This window comes from Primulina huaijiensis, chromosome 3, assembly GCF_012295235.1.
Source record: "Primulina huaijiensis isolate GDHJ02 chromosome 3, ASM1229523v2, whole genome shotgun sequence".
Classification (NCBI taxonomy): domain Eukaryota; kingdom Viridiplantae; phylum Streptophyta; class Magnoliopsida; order Lamiales; family Gesneriaceae; genus Primulina; species Primulina huaijiensis.
This window is the reverse complement of record NC_133308.1, coordinates 26,648,662-26,670,482: the sequence shown is the minus strand read 5'-3', so window position 1 is coordinate 26,670,482 and position 21,821 is coordinate 26,648,662. Positions and strand designations below refer to the sequence as shown.

Here is a 21,821-nt window from a genome sequence, read left to right as displayed (position 1 = left end):
CAATAAACTCGATCAAGGCACATGAATGATTAACACACACATATCACGAAAAATTCATATCTAGAAAAGATAAACCATTAAACTACGATCAAAGAACATAAACAATTCATATATATTCGTTCATATAAACATATTTCATATGATCCGATCGATAGGCCAAGGAAAAGAATCAATTTCCTTAGATTTTTAATTATAACTAAAAATTTATATTATTTCATACAATATCACGAAGCAAATAAACACTTCAAAAGTAAAAATATAACACATAAACATACAATATTTATGTATTAAACACAGATAGTATTTATTTATTAAACGCCAAGTTAGTGGGAACCAATGAAAAAAATAATCTCTACCAACACGTTTGTGTATACAACTTTGGGTTCCATTACAGTTTAAAAATATCAGATTTTAAAAAACTACTGATTTTTCATAAAGAATTTTGTGCTCTCCTAATTTTTTTTCCCCTGGGGATGCTTTTTCAATTGAATATAGACAAGTAAAATTTGCTAAAAAATTAATTATTTTGCGATATAATATATTTATGAAGCCCTAGAAATCCATAACCTCGACATAGTAAATAAGTAAAACTAATTTTAAAACATCATCCAGGATTGAATTTATGAAAGAGAGAGTTTCGCCACAAGCCAAATGAAGGAATTACAAGGGAAAAAAGTCGAAACCTCAACGACCTCGCCACGACTAAATTACATTTCCTACCCAAGTACTATATAAAATAGGACCAGACTGCACCCCAAGTCAATCTTCATCAACCTTTTAGAGTAGTAATTCAAAGGTGCAGATTGTAATTTATTCGCTCTTCTCTCACCATTTGCACCTGTAAATCCGAGTTCATACAAGAAATTTTTTTCTATTTCCCAAAATGAATTAAGATCAAGAAGAAGCAAAACTCAAACCATCAAAATCATGCAATTTTTCAAATCCTCAAACAAATTCAATAAGACAATCATAATCATAGTTATATAGAAATCGAAGCTGATAATAAACACTATTTTAAGCGTCGCATTTCTCCACAAACAAATTTCCGGGCATCAAGAGATGAAGTTGACCGATAATGAAGGAAACTACATAACTTTCATCTGACAGCCCTACTTCCTTCGAAATAGTGAGAAATTGACTTTGGATAGTTATGCACCATACAGTTTTAATAAAACAGGTACCACAACACAATACCAAGTACACAAATTTACCACCAGTCGAGTATATGCAAATTACAGAGAGATAATGACATTCAAACCCACCTCCTTGAGACACACATAAAGCCATTGGTTCAAGCCTCGTCTATTTGGTCCTGCATGGTCATCGAATGCCGAATTTTAATTAACTGGAATTTAAATTTTTTTCTATTAAATAAACCATTTTTTAAATTACATTTGAAGTAAGTTCGTAAGAAATACAGACTTATGGACATATTTGAAAAATCTAGCTTGATTCTTTTCATGAATCAATAATCAAGAACAAACAGAAGCCAAAAGGTGTATAAAACATTGTCTTAATTTGACAGTGTGAAGCCAGTAAATCATACATGATACATCAACTATAGGAAAATGCTGGATTATTTCATGTCAAATTCCACCAGGTAAGTATAATTTCATACTACAGAACAAACTCTCTTAGCTAGAGCTTCCAAATTTATCAAAGGTGATACCCCATGGATGGGCCCACTACCCCTGGCTCATTCCCAGGTCAAATGGAAGACAAGCACATCAAGGACCCAGGTATTCTACTATAAATATCAGGTTTGAGTGTTCAGTTATTTCATTCATTATATTGTTTTCAGCAACACCCTTAGCTGCTCCCCCCGTATATCCTCAGTCTCTGACTTTAGCGTCGGAGGGGCTACGTCGGGACACCCTCTCGGCCCCCTTCTAACAATCTTATTCGTGATTTCAGGCTCAGGGTAATTTCGAACCTGCGTCTAAACTAGTGACTCTTGCTGGAAGCGGACCCTAAAATTTTCCGTGAGTATCAAAAGATGTTTTCCTTTTTTTTATTTATCAAAGGATAAAGATGTCTTCCTTTTTCTTTTTATTTTACTGAACTAAAATAATAGAGAATTGAACAGTAAAATGTAGAAATATAAATTTGCTACTGTCTGATGGCATAGAGTCCTTGGTTTCCAAGCATGGACCAAATAAGTAAAGTTCTTCAGTATCATAAAAAAGCAACTTCAAACACATTTACATTAAAATTGTATAGACTTATATTGATTGAGTTGATTGACAATCTGATTTAGTAAAGCACATGGCAACTTGTGGTGAAGAATTAATGAGGTAGCATATAATTAAGGAAAAGCGAGGGGGTCAAGGAATAAACAGGTATGCTATGAGAAATTGTAAGCAATGATACAAAATTAAAGGTGGGGTGAAAGCCTTGTTGCTCCTTGAGCTAAGGTGCACATCTTGTAGGCTTTCAAATAATATGAATATGAATATGAATGTATCAAAAGAGTGTTTTACGTAATTGAAACCAAAACCTTCATATCGCATCAGCTAATTTATAAAAAGCAACAATTATTTTACATTATTGAAGAGTAGTGCAGCAACCACAGGTGAATAAACCTTGCATTTCCCCTGTAGCCTATACTCTTTACACGGTAACTTTCCAAATGAAGTCAGGAAACATAGCGATAAATCTAGGTATTCAAGTGCCGCATAGAGGAAGTAAGCTGCGAGCAAGAACTGATAAAAAAAGGCCCAAAGTCGATGACGTGATCCTCACTATGACCAACAACCAAATTAATAGTGAAGCATTCAAGTGCCTTGATTCTTAGAAATTGAAGATGATAAGATCGAGAGATTGACAATTTGAAGAAATTCAAGAAATTGAAATATGATGCTTGGAAGTCCAAGTTATTTAATAATCGGGCTTTTTTAATAGTGTAATTTAGTTGAAGGCCTATTTTGTGATTTTACGGGACTCAATTTTGTTACTTATTTTAATTTTAGATCTTATTTGATTAGTATTAGATATGTGCCCAGAATTCCATATTTAAAGCCTATATAGCTATTTTATGTAGGTTTCTTATATAAATGTCTTATAGACGAGAATCACAAGGAATCTTGAAGAAATTGATTGTCAGACAAATTGTGAGCTCAGTGCTTCTTCTCTCTCTTCCACGTGAAGGCTCAAATTGAATTTATCAAGATTCGTTCTTGTGGCAGTCGTTCCCTTATCTTTCTTAGGTTCTCAAAGACAAGTTCTTTGTGGGTTCAAGTTTTGTGGTGTTTCTTCTTGTACTTTTGGTTTCTACCTCGTTCATAGGTAACTCGTGAAAACATGCAATTGAAGCTACCTTCAAGTCTTGGACTTCTGTTCCAATTTCGATATTGGGTTTCCACTCGAATTATTGGGGTTCGTACCACTAGTTTGATATTGGGTTCATGCACGTTGGTATCGGTTCTTTATCAGTTGATAAAGCTTTGGTGGGGTACTTTAAAAACCAAGGAAGGTCTCAAATATGTTCCTAAAATACTCGAAATTGGGTTTATCGAAATACAATGGACAAATGGACCCATTGACATCAATCGGCGCGAACCTCTTCCAAAACCAATGTACACTGGAGAAAGAAAAATATGCAGTATATAAGTGTGTATACTACGCTTGGATATCTCAGTCAGTACATCACGTACCTCATAGACTACACACTCAGACGCCTCTAGACTGAGCATGGGATTCTTGACTTGATCCTTGATATCCGAGCATATTACGTTTTACATGCATCATATCAGTTTGTATACTCGTACGTTCTCGTATTGGGCGATTGTCGCTCACATCCTTGTTTTCATCTTGGGCACCCTACTCCACAGGGTAAGTCTTAGGTTGGTCGGTTCTGCCTGCCAGGGCAGTGGCTAGAGCAGTTGGGTTTTCGGTGTTGATCCAGTGGACGTTTTATTTGGTTTCTCGCATGCTCGTGCAGGATTATGTTTTCGATATGGTTGTATTATCGTTTTAGACTGAGATTATTGTTCTATTTTCGTTTGGGTTGTAAAATGATTAATTTATTTGGTTTTCGTTGTTTAATTGTTGTTATCAAGTTTAAAATTTGAATGCTTATTAATCTGGTAAGTACTGGCTCTGGTAAAGAAGCTACAACACCTGTAAAAGTTGAATTTAGCCAAGATGGAGGAGCAGCTGTCGCATGAGATTTGTTTTAATTACGATGTGTGTTCGGGGTCATCAATGCAAGAAATTATTTTTATTGGAAGGAGTTGACGAGAACATAATGGACCAAAGGAGTCGGAAGACCTAGGCTTATCGATACACAACAAGGCGGCGAGTTTGAGGAGAAACTTGCATCTCAAGTGGGTGGGTGGCTGCAATGCCCAAGCCACATTGAGGAAATGGGCCTTGGACAAGAGGAAGAAACGAGAAATAAAAAACATAAAAATGACGTAACAAGGTAGAACAATAATCAAACACAAAAATCCATTTTTTTATTTATTTCATCTATAGTCTACCGGCGTTCTACCCATGGAAAATTCAAGGCTGAAGATTGAGGAGTAAGAAAGATTTATTTATTTCCTTAGCAATAATTAATTGATACTTTCCAAATCTTGAGATTTCCATAGTATCTTTAATTTTGGTAGGATTTAATTCAAGTTATTTTGCTTGGGTTTTCCATTTATATGTATGAAATTGATGGAGTAAGGACTAATTTGAGATTCCATCATTTCAATAAAAAAATTTTAATCTTTGCAAGATTGAAGGGTTCTCTTGTTAAACGGGCCTCGACTATTATCCAATCATAGGTCACAAGGGTTGCAAATCCAATCAGAAGGGAGAATAGAGGATTCCACTGTCCAACAACCCATGACACGATCCATATCATAAGCATGTAAAAATTACATAATATGACCGTTGTGCAATTCCAGGAGAAAATATTATAACAAAAATTTAAGAAGGATTCTTAAGGAAAACATGGTCGCAGAGAGAACAACTTTAAATTGGAAAATTTTGAGATATTCTAAGTTTATAAACCCGGCAATTATGATCCAACCAAATTAATGGCACTAAAGAATAACTACGTCCGAATAAAAATATCTATTATACTATCAAAGCTCAGGCATACTAAATTTACAAAGAACTTTGAAACAAGATTACAAAAAATTAAAATAAGCAGATTGAAAAACATATAAGGATTAAAGTGTTTATCTTTTGTTATATAAATGGATGCCTGGAAATAACTATTGTTCTAACCTGCATATCTGAGGTCCAAAGAGTGAGATTGTCCCTGAGAAGTTGCATGATAAGAGTGCTATCCTTGTATGACTCTTCACCCAATGTATCCAACTCGGCAATGGCTTCCTCAAAAGCCTGCAGGACAAGAGGGAAAAAAATCAAGTTTCCAGATATCAAATGAAAAAGGAAAGGTCAAATGGCATGAAAATATTTTCAAAAAAATCCCAATGAACTTTACCTATAAATATCTAACAAGTGTTGATTTTAGAAGTTGATATACTTGCATAATAATTATGAAAGGCAGTAGAAGCTATTTCAGAAAATTGACAAGATAATTCTTCATGAGACTGAAACTAATGGTCCTTATTCTAAAACTCTCTCGTACCAATGTATATGGTGTAGTCTCCAGTCTCCACCAATATATGGAAGAAAGTGACATAAAAGGCACAAGATTTTGAAATTGCGCCAACATAGAAACATCGGAATTAACAAGGTTCACAGTGGTAATGCTCCTGGTACCTTCCAATATAAATTGAAAGCTATGACCAATCAACTCTATCAGACAGAGTTAACCTTTTTACTGAGAATCTCAAAACTACTTACTTGGTCAAAGCTTTGGAGTAACAATAAAAATTCGATAAGGCATTGCAAGAAAAAAATGAATTTTGATGTATGGCAAAGTTCACAGGATTCACACAGACCAATAAACAAATAATTTCTAGGAGAGTATTATACACAGTATGAATACTTGAGTAATTGAGTTTGTTCCAAAAAGAAACAAATTGTAATTTATCACCAATTACACCTGTCTTAGATGCATGTAAAATTCTGAAAAGTAGACGGATAACAACCTGAAACCTTTCAGAACAAAAATGAACACTTCCACCCTTTGACCCAATAAATGGAAAAAAATTGAAGATAGAAAGGAGACAATAAATTCTTCAAGTGCAAGGGACAAAGAATGAAAGCAATCTTTTGTAGTATACTCAACTAACCTGTTTGGCCATGCTGCAAGCTTTCTCTGATGAATTCAGAATTTCATAGTAAAAAACTGAGAAATTCAGAGCCAAGCCCAGTCGTATTGGATGAGTTGGAGGAAGATCAGCAAGTGCAATGTCCTGTGAACAATGTGAAACATAAAAAAAAGTTCAATCAAAAATTCAAAATCATAGCAAAACAAATAAATAAGATTGATGCATCCAGCTTTCTATTCAGCTTTCTAACTTTTTACTGAAAAATAACGAAAGCTTCGCATTGATATCCACAGCATCTATATAGCACAGATTTCTAGCCAGAAAATTAAATTATAAACCTGCAGTCAATATTGATAATCATAGATTCAGTCCCTGTACCAGAAGGGATGATCTTGGTAAAAGACCATGCAATTGAACCCTCAAATATTCATGGGATTTCACATCAAGTGATCTTATACCCATACCTACTTAGTCTATCTACAAGTGCGGTCCAAGAGGCTGATCATCCCCTCCCCCCCCTCCCTCCTCTCTCAAGTTAGGAAAAAAACTGAAATTTCATACATGTTTTTTTTAAAAAAAACCTGGTTTACTTCTGCTGTAAGAAAGGCTGATTTTTTATTTCTTTTTTGCGCATGTATACAAGCTTCATTAAAGACGGGAATCCAAACTACTTCCATAAGTACATATCCGGACATTTTTTTAAAAGACATCAAAGTGCAAACCTGGGCAGCTTTGTAAGCCAACATAGTATCCTCAGCAGCCTCTTTGCGCTCATTCCCAACTTTAAACTCGGCCAAGTACCGATGATAATCTCCCTTCATTTTCAGATAAAATACCTTCGATTCGCTAGAAGCAGCCGAAGGGATCAAATTATCACTAAGGATCTTGAGAATTCCGGCGCAAACTTGTGACAGCTCGTTCTCGATCTTAGATCTATACTCCTTGACGAGAATTACGTGTTCGTCGTTCTTACGCCCCTCTTCCTTTTGCTCGATAGAGGAGACTATGCGCCACGCTGCACGTAGAGAGCCGATAACATTCTTGTACGCGACGGAGAGAAGGTTGCGCTCCTCCACAGACAGCTCGGCGCCAGATGAGCTGACAACAAGGCTGTCCATGAACTTAACCATCTCTTCGTAACGCTCGGCTTGCTCGGCTAGCTTAGCCATGTAGAGATACTGCTCGCGACTCAAAGCCATCGGAGAAGTCGTTGAGATTTTTACGAGGGTTAGGGGTTTGAATTGAAATAGGAATTTTTATAAGAGGTGGGAAGGGAATGGAATGGAATTAACGTGTGAAGGGAGTGAGTTGCCTTGTCACCTATTTTTGAGGTCACTCTCTTTTATAATGGATACTAATCACCACAAACAAGTTCAGGATGATATCTCAAATTTGAAATCTAATTGAGCTTTTAGTCACTACAAACAATGTATTGTACATCAGCCGACGACCCGGATTCCAATCATTGAGCTTTTAGTCACTACAAACAATGTATTGTACATCAGCCGACGACCCGGATTCCAATCATTGTTAATATGAATTAATTCGCGAAAGCTCTTCGTATCGATCCCTCGATTACNTATATATTATGTGTGAGATACTTATTAGTAACTACTTTAGAGGATATTAAAATATTTAATTTCATAATTATTTTTCTTATCTTATTAAAAACTTCCCCAAGTCACTCCATATTTTACATAGAAAAAAATTAAACAAAACTTCTCTTTAAATCGAATNAAACAATGTATTGTACATCAGCCGACGACCCGGATTCCAATCATTGTTAATATGAATTAATTCGCGAAAGCTCTTCGTATCGATCCCTCGATTACGCCTCCCCAGACCCCAACTACCCATCCATTTAGTTGACAATGAGTTCTCCCTTAACCGGATGGAAACGAATGAGCAGGCCACATCTCTTTCTCATTGCTCTTTACAAACGGGGAAGCGAGTCCACGGATTCTTGATTCCTATGGGCCTTTCAACCATCTATTTCTCTCTCANATTTCGTGTTAATTGTTTAGTATTATTTGATCAAATTAAAAATAAAAGTAACATGTGAGTATTAAATATGTGTAATAGTTTAATTTAAAAAATTGATGAGAATCATACGGTAATTTGGGATGAAAAATCTAGAAAGCAAGTTGAAAGGTCACATGAGACACCAAAATGGTCAATCTGACCTCTACTGGATTAATATAATGGACATGTATTATCAGAAAAATAATAATTTTGAATATCAAAATGAATTTTATTGAAATTAGTTTAAATAAAATCGTCTTTAGATATATTTATTCTATATTTATTAAATTAATAAGAAAACTTTAATAAAACTAAAAATTTTTAACATGAATTACTATATAGTTTTGGGGTTTTTTAAAAAATAAAATAAAATAAATATCATTCCCATTTTGCAAAATATGAATCTACCACGGCAGGAATCATTTTTCCTTTTTTCAAATGAAATAATAATAATAATAATAATAATAATAATAATAATAATTGATCACACATTATATAAGACCCATTAGTGTCTGTGATGATAAATAGGCGGACTGGCAGGCAATTGGGCCATTCCGGACTGGCAGGCAAGGGAATCGACATACAAGAAAATTCGACACAATGAGCCTCTGGGTCTAGCCACTATTATGACGAAGCATATCGCAAGTTCACGTTCATTTGTCAAGCACTCAACACCGATGATATGTTTATTTCGGTTTTAAACTTTTTTTCTATATAACATTGGTTGTTAATTTTTTTTTACTAGTTTTGTATTGTTATACAATGTGCAAAGCAGAGTCGAGATCCCACATCGTGGAAGCTTTTTAACAAGACTCGAACCACTAAAACTGTCACATTTTTTTATGAACGTTCCAGGAGTGTTGATGTAAGTTTTGCTGATATGTTTGTGTGTAAATTTGTATGTTGTGGTTAGATTGTTTTATTTTTATTACAATGTTATTATTATGCAGGATGCGATGAAGGGTAGAGTCCACGAGATGTTATAGACCTCCACATCTTCTTTATTCCCTTCGGCGGGAAACTCAACCATGCCTAGATTTATCAATTATATTTTGACATCATTGAAAGTGCGAAGAAAATGAGAATGTATGGATTAGGGATGCAGGGATACACCCAACTACCACGACATCATGTACATGAGAAATTGTAGGTTCTGGTACATCCACGCCACCACCAAAGAGGGCTTAGTTGTTGCAAGAAAAGAGTTACATGTCTAAGGAGAAGCCATAGATATGGAAAATCTGGAGACTGGGTGAAGAGGGATTCGAGCTTGGATGTTATCATCTAAGGATTAGATACGCATGCTTGTATCTAACATGGTGCATATAGACTCCATGCCTAACACCATCGAGGGCTCTATTGTTCATACCTCCACCATCAAAACATCTATCATACCTATATAACACTTGCAGAGACGACGAAGGCGAGACTCAAGATCCTAATGAACTATTTATTTATTTTGTTTAACATATTATATTTCTACGTTGATGTGATGTATTTGGATTTTAAACATATTTTTAGCGACTGCTTATTTAGTTTTTTTATATTATGAATCTATGTCACCTTATTGTATTTGGATGTGAAACATGTTTCTATCATTGATATATTGTAATTTTTTTAATATTTGTGTAATAGTGAAACAATAAAATGGTTACATATTCTTATTATTGAAATAAAATTTTGTATCCATGTACTGACATCATCGACAATAAAAATAAAATAATCGTCAAGATGTGTTCATTAAAAGGTTAAAACAAAAAAATCAAACTAGATCATAAAATTCGATTTATTTGGTTCAGTTTAAACTGTTAAACAGTTATTTTTGGTTTAAAATTCTGATGATGTAGAATTTTAAATTTGAAAACTCGAATAAACCGAATCAAAATATTTCAAATTTTTTTATATGATATATTAAATATATAAAAGGATAATATTTATCCATTCAAGAGAGCGTGAACTTTAATACAAAATATTAATTCGATGCTTTTAAATCATTTTACTATATTTAATTTTGGTATTATATTTTTATTGTATTTATTATAAATTGTTATTTTTATTTAATTTTCAAATCTTTAATATTTTGGGTATTTTAAAAAGAATATTCAAATATTTATTAACAATTTATTCTAAAACATAAAAGTTAATTTATCATTTAATTTTATTAATTAAACCGTAAAAACATATTGAATCAATCAAACTATAATAACAAAAAACAAAACAAAACAAAAAACAAATCGAATTAGTCAAACTGTAATTAAAAAAACGAATCAAACAGAAAGTATATAGTCCAATTTTCAAATTAGACATTTGAAAAACCGAAAAACAAATTGAACCGGCCCTTGCACACCCATAATTATCACTGATTTAAGTGACAGTGTGACATATTTTTGTCGCTCAAATTAGCCACTATTGTTTGAAACTGTCGCTGAATTCAACGAAAATATTTGAATAAGAACGTCACTAAGTTAGCGATGGTCGACTTAAATTGTCGCTAGTTACATCGACCAAAGCTACTTCCTCATAGTGCAAAAATGTATGTAGTTTCAAAGTTAGCTTCAACTAAAAACAACGTATTTGTTGTAGCACGGTACATGCTATTTAATAATTTGTAAATATTTACCACTCCTTTATAGATATAACCTAACCTTCCTCTCCCTTAATTAATAAGTAATAGATGAAATATTAATTTTACTCTGGAAAGGAAGACGAAAAATGAAACCTTTTTTCTAGAATGCATGTACATGAGAACAGAGTCAGAAATATAGCTCTGCTCGAACTAGAATTTTAAACTCTATAATTTTTTACTATTTTAAATTAATCTACCCGGGCTAATATCATATTATTCCAAAATTATTCAAAATTTACATATAAATTTTTTTTTTAAAAAAAAATTATTTCTACGTGTGGCTCCGCCACTGCCTGAGAACCTTGTTGAACTAGAAAAGGGCACAAAGGCTCTTATTTCTTTCCATTAGTGTTCTAAAAGACATGGAAAAACATTGCTTAAACGTGAAATTTGAGGAAAAAATGTCGCTTAGGCCAAAAATATGAAAAAACAGATGCTCAAAAAGTTGACCAAATTAAACGTCTAAAAAACGCGGAAAGAACATATTTTTTAAGAAAAATTATAAGTTATGTTTTTTTTTAATATATAAATTATAACATTTCAATTTTTAAAAATAATAAATATTTAATAATGTAAAATTTTTTTAAACAAAAAAAAACCCTAAAGACGTCAATATAAAATTTATCATGAACCTGTCATTTTTTTTTGTGACCGAGAGACAGCTACTTAACCCAACAACGACCTATAAATGTTTACTCCACACGATTTGTGATTTTGAAACTTATATTTTTTTTTGTATAACTTGAAAACTTATGTATTTATTCTTAAAATTTGTATTTTATATATTATTTAATAATCTATTATTTTTTTCTGAGTAGTTTTAATTTATTAAAAGAATTGATAAAATAAAATTATAATAAAAATTACAAACGCTGTAATCTTATACTAAATCCACTTTACGTTTTTTTAGAACTTTGCTTTCCAATTCTTATCTCATATAACAAGCGCAACATGCTCCATACATATACATACATATATATATATATATATATAGAGGGCCTTTATTTATTTCTTCCCATTATCAGCTCAAAAAATGAATGCAGTGTACTCGACCAATAATGGAGTATTATGACAAGAAACTAGAGGTGCAGCTCACCAACTACTTTTATAACCTTTGGATCATATTAATCACTGGCATATTTCTCTTGAGTTCATGGGGACGTACACAGAGTATAACTTCACCCATCTCCCCCTCATTGATTGGTGGCCTTTTGGCCAACAGTGAACAGTAATCTTGGGTTCCCAAAAATAACGCACAGCTCCCTAATCTGGTAAAGGTAATAAATTCTCTTGCAACCAATCCACATTCCCTATTCAATTTATTTCCTTCTTTTTTACCCATCTCGACCAAAACCGATTTGTCTTATTGGTGGACTTTTTTTCTGTTTCTCTTTCTGCGAGCCTTCTCTTAGTGTGTAAATCTGGATCTGAGAATGATGAGTGGAACAATGGCTAAATGAGGATCCTGTCCCTCTTTACATCTCTTTGTGTTTCAGTTTATTTTCCCTTTTTATCACTTTCTTGTTTTTAGGGTTTCTTCTCTGGTAAACATATCCTAAAAATGGCAAAACGCCGCCTTTTGTTTCGAAAACGCTCGTCTCCCTGCTATTTTTGACCCCCGGCTTTTTGGCAACTCGGTTTATTGATTTCCATTTCCAGCTCGAGAATCTTTTATTTCTGCTTACGTATTTACTGAAAATGGCGAGAGAGAAGATCAAGATCAGGAAAATCGACAACGCTACTGCGCGTCAGGTGACTTTCTCTAAGAGAAGAAGAGGTCTTTTCAAGAAAGCTGAAGAGCTTTCAGTTCTCTGCGATGCCGACGTTGCTCTCATCATTTTCTCCTCCACTGGGAAGCTCTTTGAATATGCTAGCTCCAGGTACTTTCTCATCTCCGTGACTGGTTGGTGCTTGCTTTTTTTTACTCCGTGTTCGATTTCTACAGTACTGGCAAATAATGTAGTTTTATTTGATAACATTTTGAGATTCGGAAAGGGTTTTCATATCTGGTGATGTCCATAAATTTATGGGTTTGTTCAGAAATCTTATCTTGATGGTATGATTTTTTTTTGTTTTTCTCAATTTCCATCTGTTCACTAGTTCTTTGTATTTTACAGATTGTTTCCCCACAGATTTTCCTTATAAATTATTAAAATATTATACTTCAATCATTCAACGTTAAGGGTGATTTTAAATTTTCATTTTCCAGTACCATAAATACTGTTACTTCTGCATTTTTTTTATCTTTACCTTGTATGTACGAGGTCTTTTGTCGTAGTGCATGTTATTTAACTTAGTACAACCATATTCTTAGAAATCTTGGTAGATTTCACACACACACACACACAGAGAGAGACAAACAGTGACTAAAGGTTGTAGCTGTAGATTTCATTCATATATACACACACACACACAAAAACAGTGATTAAATGTTGTAGCTGTAGATTGCATTGGGAGAAGTGATCCCTTTTTACGGTATACATCTGTTGATGCATGGGTCTAACATGTACTATGTGTCGGGCCTATGTGTGTGTATATATATTTATACATACTTGAGGAGATCTATAAAATTTTTTGATATCAACTTTATGTGAAAATCACGTACGTATTTGATTTTTTTTTTCGGATTTAATAAAAAATATTCCTCTATTCTTGAGAGTGGGATAATTTTGAATATATTGTTTACATATGTTTTTGAAATTTATTCTTCAATGAAGTTACTATTTTATTTTTTTGGGAAAATAGTTTTTTTTATTAGCTATCTTGTTTATTTTTTAATTTTGGTCCACTGAGTTTTCAAAGTTTGATTTTTGTACAATAACTTTTGATTTTCAGTTATTTTGTTCAATTGTTAATGTGACAACGGAAATTATATCGAAAATTCCTTACTTGTGAGATATCACGTAAGCAATTTGACCAAATTAGTCAAAAAAAAAAAGAGTTAATGTACCAAAACCATACTTTGAAAAAGTAATGGACAAAATTCAAAATTGTACAAGTTCAGGAATAAAAAAAATCATTTTTCTTTTTTTCCCCTCATATTTATTCTGATTTTTCTTGATTGATGAGGGACATGACAACATTCTGGTGAAAATTAGAGCAAATGTATAAGAAGAAAAATTTACTGCGCTAAGGTCTTATTTAGAAGACAAACACCTTATCTAAATACTTTCTCATTTCATGTTAGTTCCTTTGCGACAGAAAACTTCTCCTTCGAGAAGTTCATTAAGAAAAGAGCTCGATTCTTTGGTTAATCGATTTCTGGCCAACTCTCATAAATCTAATAGATCTCAATGAACTTTAACCATACGAAGAAGAAAATTATTATCCTTATAACCGAACAGATTAAACAAAGTTATATTTGCCAACAGAAATGGCATATGTGTAAAAAACAAATAGAGTGAAATAAAATATTATCCAATCATATCTTTAATTTCAAGAGAAACTCGAGTCTAAGTTACTACCAAGTCTAAGACTCAAGCATATATATTAGAAAATTTCGAAAACATTTGTCGCGTAACTAAGTCTAGATAGGGTTTTGGTACTCAAATTAAGCAAAATTTGATCTTAAGTGTAATAATTTTTTATTTTTGTACATATAGTCTGATTTTTCGCTGGAGTGCTGACATAATATCAAACATTGCTTGTATTACAGTTGATATTGCTGCCATCTTTGACGTAATGTGAGGATTCCACCTAAAATCTGACTTAATTGTGAAAAAACCCAATATATTTTATTAAAACCAAATTTTTGGCCAATTACATAGCTAATCACTGTGATTCAGATCCAATCACTGTGATTTAGATCTATCATCGACTGTAAACATACTATTTATCTTTTCTTGAGCATAAAAATCAATCTTTGATACCCTCAACATTACTTACATCCAATGGTGCATCCACAAGTTTGTATAGAAGAATTTACTCGGCTTCATACACACGAATATTTGGAGAATCTATTACAAGAATGTGAACATGACAAGAGAGGAAGCTTTTTATTTTATATTAGATTAGATTTTGTCTCCAGCATCTAATTTAATTTTTGCTTATCTTTGTGTTATAGATTGTAAACCTGGCTTATACACTTAGGAACACGAAACTTTCGAAATTCGAGTTCTAAAAAACGAATTATATTATAAAATTATCGAGCATAGTATCTTAATTGATATCCTAAATAACAGGATGATTAGTTTAAATAGAAGGTGAATGGATAATTATGTAACAAGTTATTTTCTTTTATGGCCCAATAAAGTATGAAGGAGATACTTGAAAGGCATAACTTGCATTCAAAGAATCTCGATAAGTTGGAGCAGCCATGCCTGGAGCTGCAGCTAGTTGAGGACAGCAACTATTCCAGATTGAATAAAGAAGTGGCTGAGAAAAGCTATCAGCTTAGGTGAGAACTAACGTATAGACGTCGAGAGAATTAAGTATTTTACGATACCATGTGTGACTGGTGTATTTACAGGCGTATGAGAGGAGAGGAGCTACAAGGGTTGAACATTGAAGAGTTGCAGCAGCTGGAGAAGTCTCTCGAAGCTGGACTTGTGCGTGTTATGGAGAAAAAGGTAGGCTCATCATATCGCTACCCTCGATTATCCACGCATATATGGTTGGAAATTTGAAATTTTTGTCCTTGTCTTTGATCTGTGACAGGAAGAGAAGATCTTAAAAGAAATCAATGAACTTCAAGATAAGGTCTGTTTTAAACTTTGAACATCTCTTGGTACAGCAGCAGATAGGTGATTTATATGAACCCCGGAAACTGACATTTGTATCAGATTATTATGTACCATCGCCATGAATTTTAAAAATTTTTATAGCACATGCATCCTAGCATTGCAATGGTTTATGAAATCATGTGAAAGACATTAGAATTCATTACATTGGATGAAACATATCGGACTTTCTCGTTTCTTTATGAAAATTTTTAGGGAAGGCAACTTCTGGAGGAGAATGAACGATTAAGAGAACAGGTACAATTAATAATGAAATGGTAGCTAGCTCATCTGATATTCTTGGATTGTCCTTGTTTTGATGTGAAACTTGGTGCCATGTATCAAGGTGTCGGAAATAACAAATGGTCAAAAACCCGTCCCAAGGGCTGATACCGACATCCTAATCTACGAAGAAGGACAATCGTCGGAATCTGTGACGAATGCCTATAACTCCACTGGTCCTCCCCAAGATTATGATAGCTCAGATACGTCTCTAAAACTGTGGTGAGTTGGTAACAATATTATACTTCATGATTTCCCTTGTGTTTTTACATCTTCTGTTATATTATAATTCTAGTATCGAAAAATATACACACTAAGAGAGTATCTTATAAGTTATTTTAGTAACTTATAAAAAGTAAGATGTTGTAATGTTGAATAAAATAAAGATAATAATGTTTAAAGATATTTTTATATATTATAAGATCTTTTTATTATTATAATTACAAAGAAAATGACATGATACTATGAAAATAATGCAAACAATAAAACCATCAGTGATAAGTACCGAACAGTCCCGGTTCGAAATCTCCTGACGTTTTTTCACGTTTTTTTTAAGAGGCTTTCGAAAAACCGTGGCAATTGTTAGCGACAGAGAAGTGGTTTGGTTTGATATCTTGTAATTTTTTTTAAAAAAAATTCTAAACATTTTATCGAAGATAATGTTGTTGACTGTTTGAAAAACTTATAAGTTGATTGATTATCCAAATACCCTCTAAATATTATCAGTTGATGTTTTTCAAAGAAGCAGATCGGTTTTCGATTGCAGGCTGCCATATTCTGGTTGAACTCGCGGAGGGGCGGCTCATTCGACTTAGTACTTTTGATGCATGCATGTCTGATCAGTTACTGCATACTGACTCATAAGGCTTGTAATTCCTATGGTTTTGAAGGTTGTGTAACGCAGTTTAAATTCAAGGGGATTATTGCAAGTTAAATTTTCTAGAATTTGCTAGATATTTCATGTTCGACCAAGGGGCATCTAATTCCTGATCAGATAATTCTGATTTTCATCAACATATTATTTTCTGCACTCAGATTATTTCATGAGTTTGTCTTCCAGACGGTCTCACGGAACAATATCAATGAGACATGTCGATCCGGTTCATATTTAGAGTAAAAACTAATATTTTTGGCGTAGAAAGTAATATTTTTTTATGGGTTGGGTTCGTTGAGAAATTCATCTTACGAAATTAATCTGTGACATGATCTTATAAAAAATTTTTGTTATTTTTTATGATACAATGTGTTCATTTATTTATGTGGTAAACACAAATTAGCTCGGATAACTTGTTAGAAATTGATTTTACATCAGTTTTAGATTTTCTTTAAAAAAAATAAAATAACATATGGGGTTGGTTCATGTGTATAATTAATCTTTTTATTTATTATCACTAGGAAAAAGCAAGTATATTACTGTATGTGGAAGTTTGCTGTATGCTGCTTTAAGGTCCAAATTAAGCACTCTTGATTTTATATTAAATTTTTATACAATATTTAAACATGTTGGCACGACTTTTAAAAAAAAAATCCTACTTGAATATTTTGAATGAAATTGTAATAATTGAGATATGAGGTCAAAAAAATGACTCGGAACTATTAACGAAAAATATAATGGAAAAGGTGTAATTTATTCTTAAGTATATGATAGTTGCGATCGTGGTTCTCTATAATATTATATTTCAGCTTTATGTTTTTTTTTTTTGCAAATTTATTTATTTTTCGATGTGATGTGTATATAATGCTGACATATCATCATGACACATACATGTACAATGTCATTTCAGCATTTTCGTGGAAAGAAGAATAAAATGTCAAAAAGTAAAGGATATAAAAGTAACATTGAAATTTGACAATAAATAACTTATGATAATTTGACACGTCTCAATATAGGACGATATCCTCGATTTGAGGCCCAATTATATATAACCTCTACGAGAAATCATATCGCTAGAAAATTTAAAGCCAAGATTGCACCTTCGAGAATGGCTCAACTCAAAGTATGGAGCGAAACAAACTCTTGACCAATGAATTCAAACATAGCAATTCACAATGATTCTTGTGCCAGCCATTCTTGATTGAATAACTCTTCTGTCTTTTTTGTTGGAACTTTTTCTTCCCTTCATTCTTTATCAAGGCTAATGTCATGTGAACATTAAGGGGGGAGAAAGAGTTTCATGCCGGGGCCAATTACTTGTTCAAAATTAAAAGAAGAAAGTGTTGGTAAGAAGATCAGATTTACAAAATGCTACAGAGAGCTGCGAACAATGCATATTCTTGGTGGTGGGCTAGCCACGTTCGAACCAAGCAATCCAAATGGCTTGAACAGAGCCTTCAGGGTAATACCATCCTCCCTGAGTCTCCTATAACCTATTTTTTATAACAAAAATATGTTCTGAGAAACAGCTGCAGATCGATATGATTTGTGTTGAATGTGGCGAGGCCCCTACAATTACACCGAAGCCGCATCGAACGTTTTAAAAAATTTCGAAGAAAGCTTCTTGTGTTTTTGCATAGGGAGTCAATATATGGAAATGTCAAATGAGCTCTCTTTTAGGAAAATGATATATCAAATACATTAAAGTAAAATCATGAAATTATGGACTCAAACATAATGTGAATTATTTACAACACAATGCAGATATGGAAGAGAAAGTCCAAAGTATGCTTAAGCTGATAGAAGAAGATGGAGATTCCTTTGCAAAAAGAGCTGAGATGTATTATAAGAGAAGACCAGAGCTCATCAACTCTGTTGAAGAATCGTACCGAGCTTTCCGAGCTCTGGCCGATCGTTATGACCATTTGTCCAAAGACCTGCAGAACGCGAACCGGACAATAGCCACTGTATTCCCAGAACAAATTCAATTTGAAATGGAAGAGGATGAAGACTGTGCCACCCCGAAAACCCTTAAGAAATCTCAAATCCCGTCAATGAACATGTCGAACGTTCCAAAGGTTCCTAAGGCACCGATCAAAGATTTAAAAGGGTTCGTGACATCAACTTCAAAGCAGCTCCAAATGAAATCCTCTAAAGTGAAGGATCAAGTTAAATCGGGTTTGTCCAAGGATGAGGCCCTTGGAGAGGTTGACAAGCTCCAGAAAGATATTCTAGCATGTCAGACGGTCAAGGAGTTCGTGAAAAGCTCTTACGAAAACGGATTGGCGAAGTACTGGGAGATTGAGAACCAGGTAATGGAGATGCAGCAAAAAGTGTGCAGTTTGCAGGATGAATTCAACATGGATACGGTCATTGATGATGATGAGGCTCGTACTTTAATGGCCGGGGCGGCTCTCAAATCTTGTCAAGAAATGTTAGCTCAGTTGCAGGAAAACCAAGAAAAGTCTGTCATGGAAGCAAGAGAGGAATTCAATAAGATTGAAGATTCCCGGGAGCGTTTAAAGACCCTGAGGAATGTGTATCTGCACGATCGAACCGATGATGAAGAAAAACAAGGTCAGTATGATAAAACTGCAGCATTGGATGATAAATCGCAGGAGTCAGGAAAGGAAAGAATTGAGGCATTACAGGGAAAAACTATAGAAAACTTGAATTTGAGTTCCATGGCATCAATGACAGTGAGTGAACTGGCAGAGAAGATCGATGAGCTAGTTAATAAGGTGATAAGCTTGGAAACCTCCGTGTCGTCTCAGACTGTACTTATTAATACGTTAAAAACCGAAGCAGGTGAGCTCCATGAGCAGATTCGAAGTTTGGAAGATGAAAAAGGGACCTTGATTGATGGGAAATATAACCTGAGAGTAAAGGTAAAGGAACTCGAAGAAAAATTGAACAAAGTCCAGGATCTACACTGGAATGTGGAAAGACAAAACAGCAATCTTGAAACAAACTTTTCTGAAGCGCGTTTGAATCTTGATCACTTATCAGAGAAACTAGGTAGTGTAAAGCCAGATGAAGAGGTACAACAGAAGGAAACATCACAAGATGAGGCCAGGTCTTTTTCCCTAGATGACTTGAAGGTAGAGCAGAAAGATGTGCCGAGTTCCGAAAAAAGATTCAACGTTTCAAATACAGACGACAAATTGGATGTTAAGGAAGTGAATATCGAAGTTCCGCATTCTGAGGCATCTGTTCCTGAAAAGGTAACGATGGATAAATCAGCCACATTTCCGGAACAGAAACCAGAAGAACCGACCGGAATTGTTCACTCCAACGAACTTGCAATAGCTGAAGCTCTCGGAGACCCGGAGAAAGAAGAAGGGTTAAACTGGCAGAAGATGCTCTTGAGTGGGGTGGAGGATCGAGAGAAGATTCTGCTTAAAGAATACACATCACTTCTCAGGAATTTCAAAGACGTCAAGAAGAAGCTTAGTGACATGGAAAAGAGAGAGAAGGAGAGCCAATTTGATACAATTGTGCAAATGAGAGAATTCAAGAAAGCCATTCTGAAAAGGGATGAAGAAATTCAACATATTCGCCAAAGGTTAAACTTGCTGCAAGCAGATAAACCCCAAGCAGCGGGTGAAAATTTTGGAGTAAATGAAGATTCCAATATCAACAAAGAAGAAACCAAGCTGGTTTACATTGAAAGAACACTATCCATCTCAGCTGTTGAAGAAAAATTCAGGATGGATATCGATGCCTTACTGGATGAGAACCTTGATTTCTGGTTAAGGTTTAGCACTGCATTTCATCAGATCCAGAAGTTTAAGACTGAAGTCCAGGATCTACAGGATGAAATATCAAAACTACAAGAGAAAAAGAAACAAGGGGGGAGTGTCACAACACGTCTAAAGTCTGAGGTCCTTCCCATTTACAAGCACTTGCGAGAAATACAGACTGAACTAACGTTGTGGCTGGAGCAAAGTGCGTCCCTAAAAGATGAATTGAATCGCAGATTTGCTTCACTGTGCAGTATTCAAGAGGAAATCACAAAGGCTTTGAAGGATGGCGCGGAGGAGGAAGAGATCAGATTCAGCAGTCATCGAGCAGCGAAGTTCCAAGGCGAGATCTTGAACATGAAACAGGAAAATAACAAGGTTAGAGAGGAACTAGAGACAGGATTAGAACATGTAAGTGTACTAAAACTTGAAATTGAAAAGACACTAGTAAAACTAAACGAGGAGTTTAACATTCCTAGCGATCAACCGCAATTGAAACATAATATGAGCAAATCTCGAATCCCTTTACGGTCTTTCATCTTTGGAACGAGACAGAAGAAGCAGAAGCATTCGATTTTCTCCTACATGCATCCTAATAGAAGATACCAAATCCTGAAAGCTGGTGTACGTGTATCGAATCCTGATTCTTGACCTTCTTTTGTTCAGATAGAATGACTATTTGCTTTAGAAGATCATATTGTGGATAGAACAGAAACATTTAATTTTTCCCAGCTTTGGTTTTTCTTGAGACAGACATTTCTCAAGCTGTAAACAATGAAAATCTCATAGTTTGCATGTAAATTATGGAGACATTTACTGTTTTTCTTTTATGTGATTTTAGCAGTTAATTTCCAAACTACAAGTTTCCAGCCTATTTCTTATGATAGCCTTGCATAATTCAGGGAGTCCACGGCATTATAGGAACATGAATCTTAGCTCTTGCATAAACCTTAAAGATCTGTTTCTAAATGACAGATTTTAAAAGGAAAAAATCTCCTGCAATATTCTTTGTTTCATTCTCGTAACATTCATAATTGATGAGATGCTACTTCTTTTAAGTTTCCATAATCAATACATGTGATGAATTTCTATTGCGATACATAAATTATTATCCAAAAATGTTACATGACATATCTTCTGGATTTTAACATATTCTTGATTCTTGAATTTTTTGCTTTAAATGTACCACATTACTTTTTGAGGTTGTGCAAAACTTCAGGAATCTTTTCAATTCTACTCAAGATTTTCTATATACTACCTCAACTCTTCCACTTTTTACTCATTTACCTTTTTCTTTGAAATGGCAAGCAATTTAAAAATGGGCTAAATTGCAAATAACTTCANATGCATTTAACCCCCTATTCTTAAGCCACGTGAGTC

General features: G+C 34.0%; 3 protein-coding genes across 4 annotated transcripts; 2 read left to right on the top strand and 1 right to left on the bottom strand.

Annotated features, from left to right (window-relative positions):
- Positions 1-559: 559 nt before the first annotated feature.
- On the bottom strand, positions 560-7,495 carry LOC140974184 (14-3-3 protein 1). Of its 2 annotated transcripts, XM_073437489.1 has the most exons (5): positions 6,899-7,495; positions 6,198-6,320; positions 5,221-5,337; positions 1,263-1,312; positions 560-838 (listed from the first exon to the last, which is right to left on the bottom strand). In XM_073437489.1, the coding sequence occupies exons 1-4, from the start codon at positions 7,373-7,375 to the stop codon at positions 1,292-1,294; spliced, it is 738 nt and encodes a 245-aa protein (XP_073293590.1). In that variant the 5' UTR covers positions 7,376-7,495; the 3' UTR covers positions 560-838; positions 1,263-1,291. The 2 variants fall into 2 exon arrangements, with proteins under 2 accessions (XP_073293590.1, XP_073293589.1); XM_073437488.1 differs by lacking the exon at positions 560-838 and having other exon boundaries at positions 960-1,312; positions 6,899-7,493.
- A 4,528-nt stretch (positions 7,496-12,023) lies between these two features.
- Positions 12,024-16,789, top strand: LOC140974182 (MADS-box protein SVP). Its single transcript, XM_073437485.1, has 7 exons — positions 12,024-12,704; positions 15,077-15,220; positions 15,293-15,392; positions 15,481-15,522; positions 15,759-15,800; positions 15,889-16,046; positions 16,591-16,789. The coding sequence occupies exons 1-7, from the start codon at positions 12,523-12,525 to the stop codon at positions 16,607-16,609; spliced, it is 687 nt and encodes a 228-aa protein (XP_073293586.1). The 5' UTR covers positions 12,024-12,522; the 3' UTR covers positions 16,610-16,789.
- A 969-nt stretch (positions 16,790-17,758) lies between these two features.
- Positions 17,759-21,291, top strand: LOC140974180 (kinase-interacting protein 1-like). The gene is made up of 2 exons (XM_073437483.1): positions 17,759-18,160; positions 18,463-21,291. Exons 1-2 carry the CDS (start codon positions 18,067-18,069, stop codon positions 21,090-21,092), a joined length of 2,724 nt encoding a protein of 907 aa, XP_073293584.1. The 5' UTR covers positions 17,759-18,066; the 3' UTR covers positions 21,093-21,291.
- The last annotated feature ends 530 nt before the right edge of the window (positions 21,292-21,821 follow it).

Bases quoted from the DNA above. Each gene is read 5' to 3' on its own strand.
- LOC140974184 (XM_073437489.1), bottom strand. From the start codon at position 7,375: ATGGCTTTGAGTCGCGAGCAGTATCTCTACATGGCTAAGCTAGCCGAG. The intron at 5,338-6,197 runs GTTAGTTGAGTA...CTTGTCCTGCAG, and splicing joins CTTGCAGCATGGCCAAACAG to GCTTTTGAGGAAGCCATTGC. The intron at 1,313-5,220 runs GTTAGAACAATA...ATGACCATGCAG, and splicing joins TTTGGACCTCAGATATGCAG to GACCAAATAGACGAGGCTTG.
- LOC140974182 (XM_073437485.1), top strand. From the start codon at position 12,523: ATGGCGAGAGAGAAGATCAAGATCAGGAAAATCGACAACGCTACTGCG. The intron at 15,393-15,480 runs GTAGGCTCATCA...GATCTGTGACAG, and splicing joins TGCGTGTTATGGAGAAAAAG to GAAGAGAAGATCTTAAAAGA. The intron at 15,801-15,888 runs GTACAATTAATA...CCATGTATCAAG, and splicing joins ATGAACGATTAAGAGAACAG to GTGTCGGAAATAACAAATGG.
- LOC140974180 (XM_073437483.1), top strand. From the start codon at position 18,067: ATGCTACAGAGAGCTGCGAACAATGCATATTCTTGGTGGTGGGCTAGC. The intron at 18,161-18,462 runs GTAATACCATCC...AACACAATGCAG, and splicing joins GCTTGAACAGAGCCTTCAGG to ATATGGAAGAGAAAGTCCAA.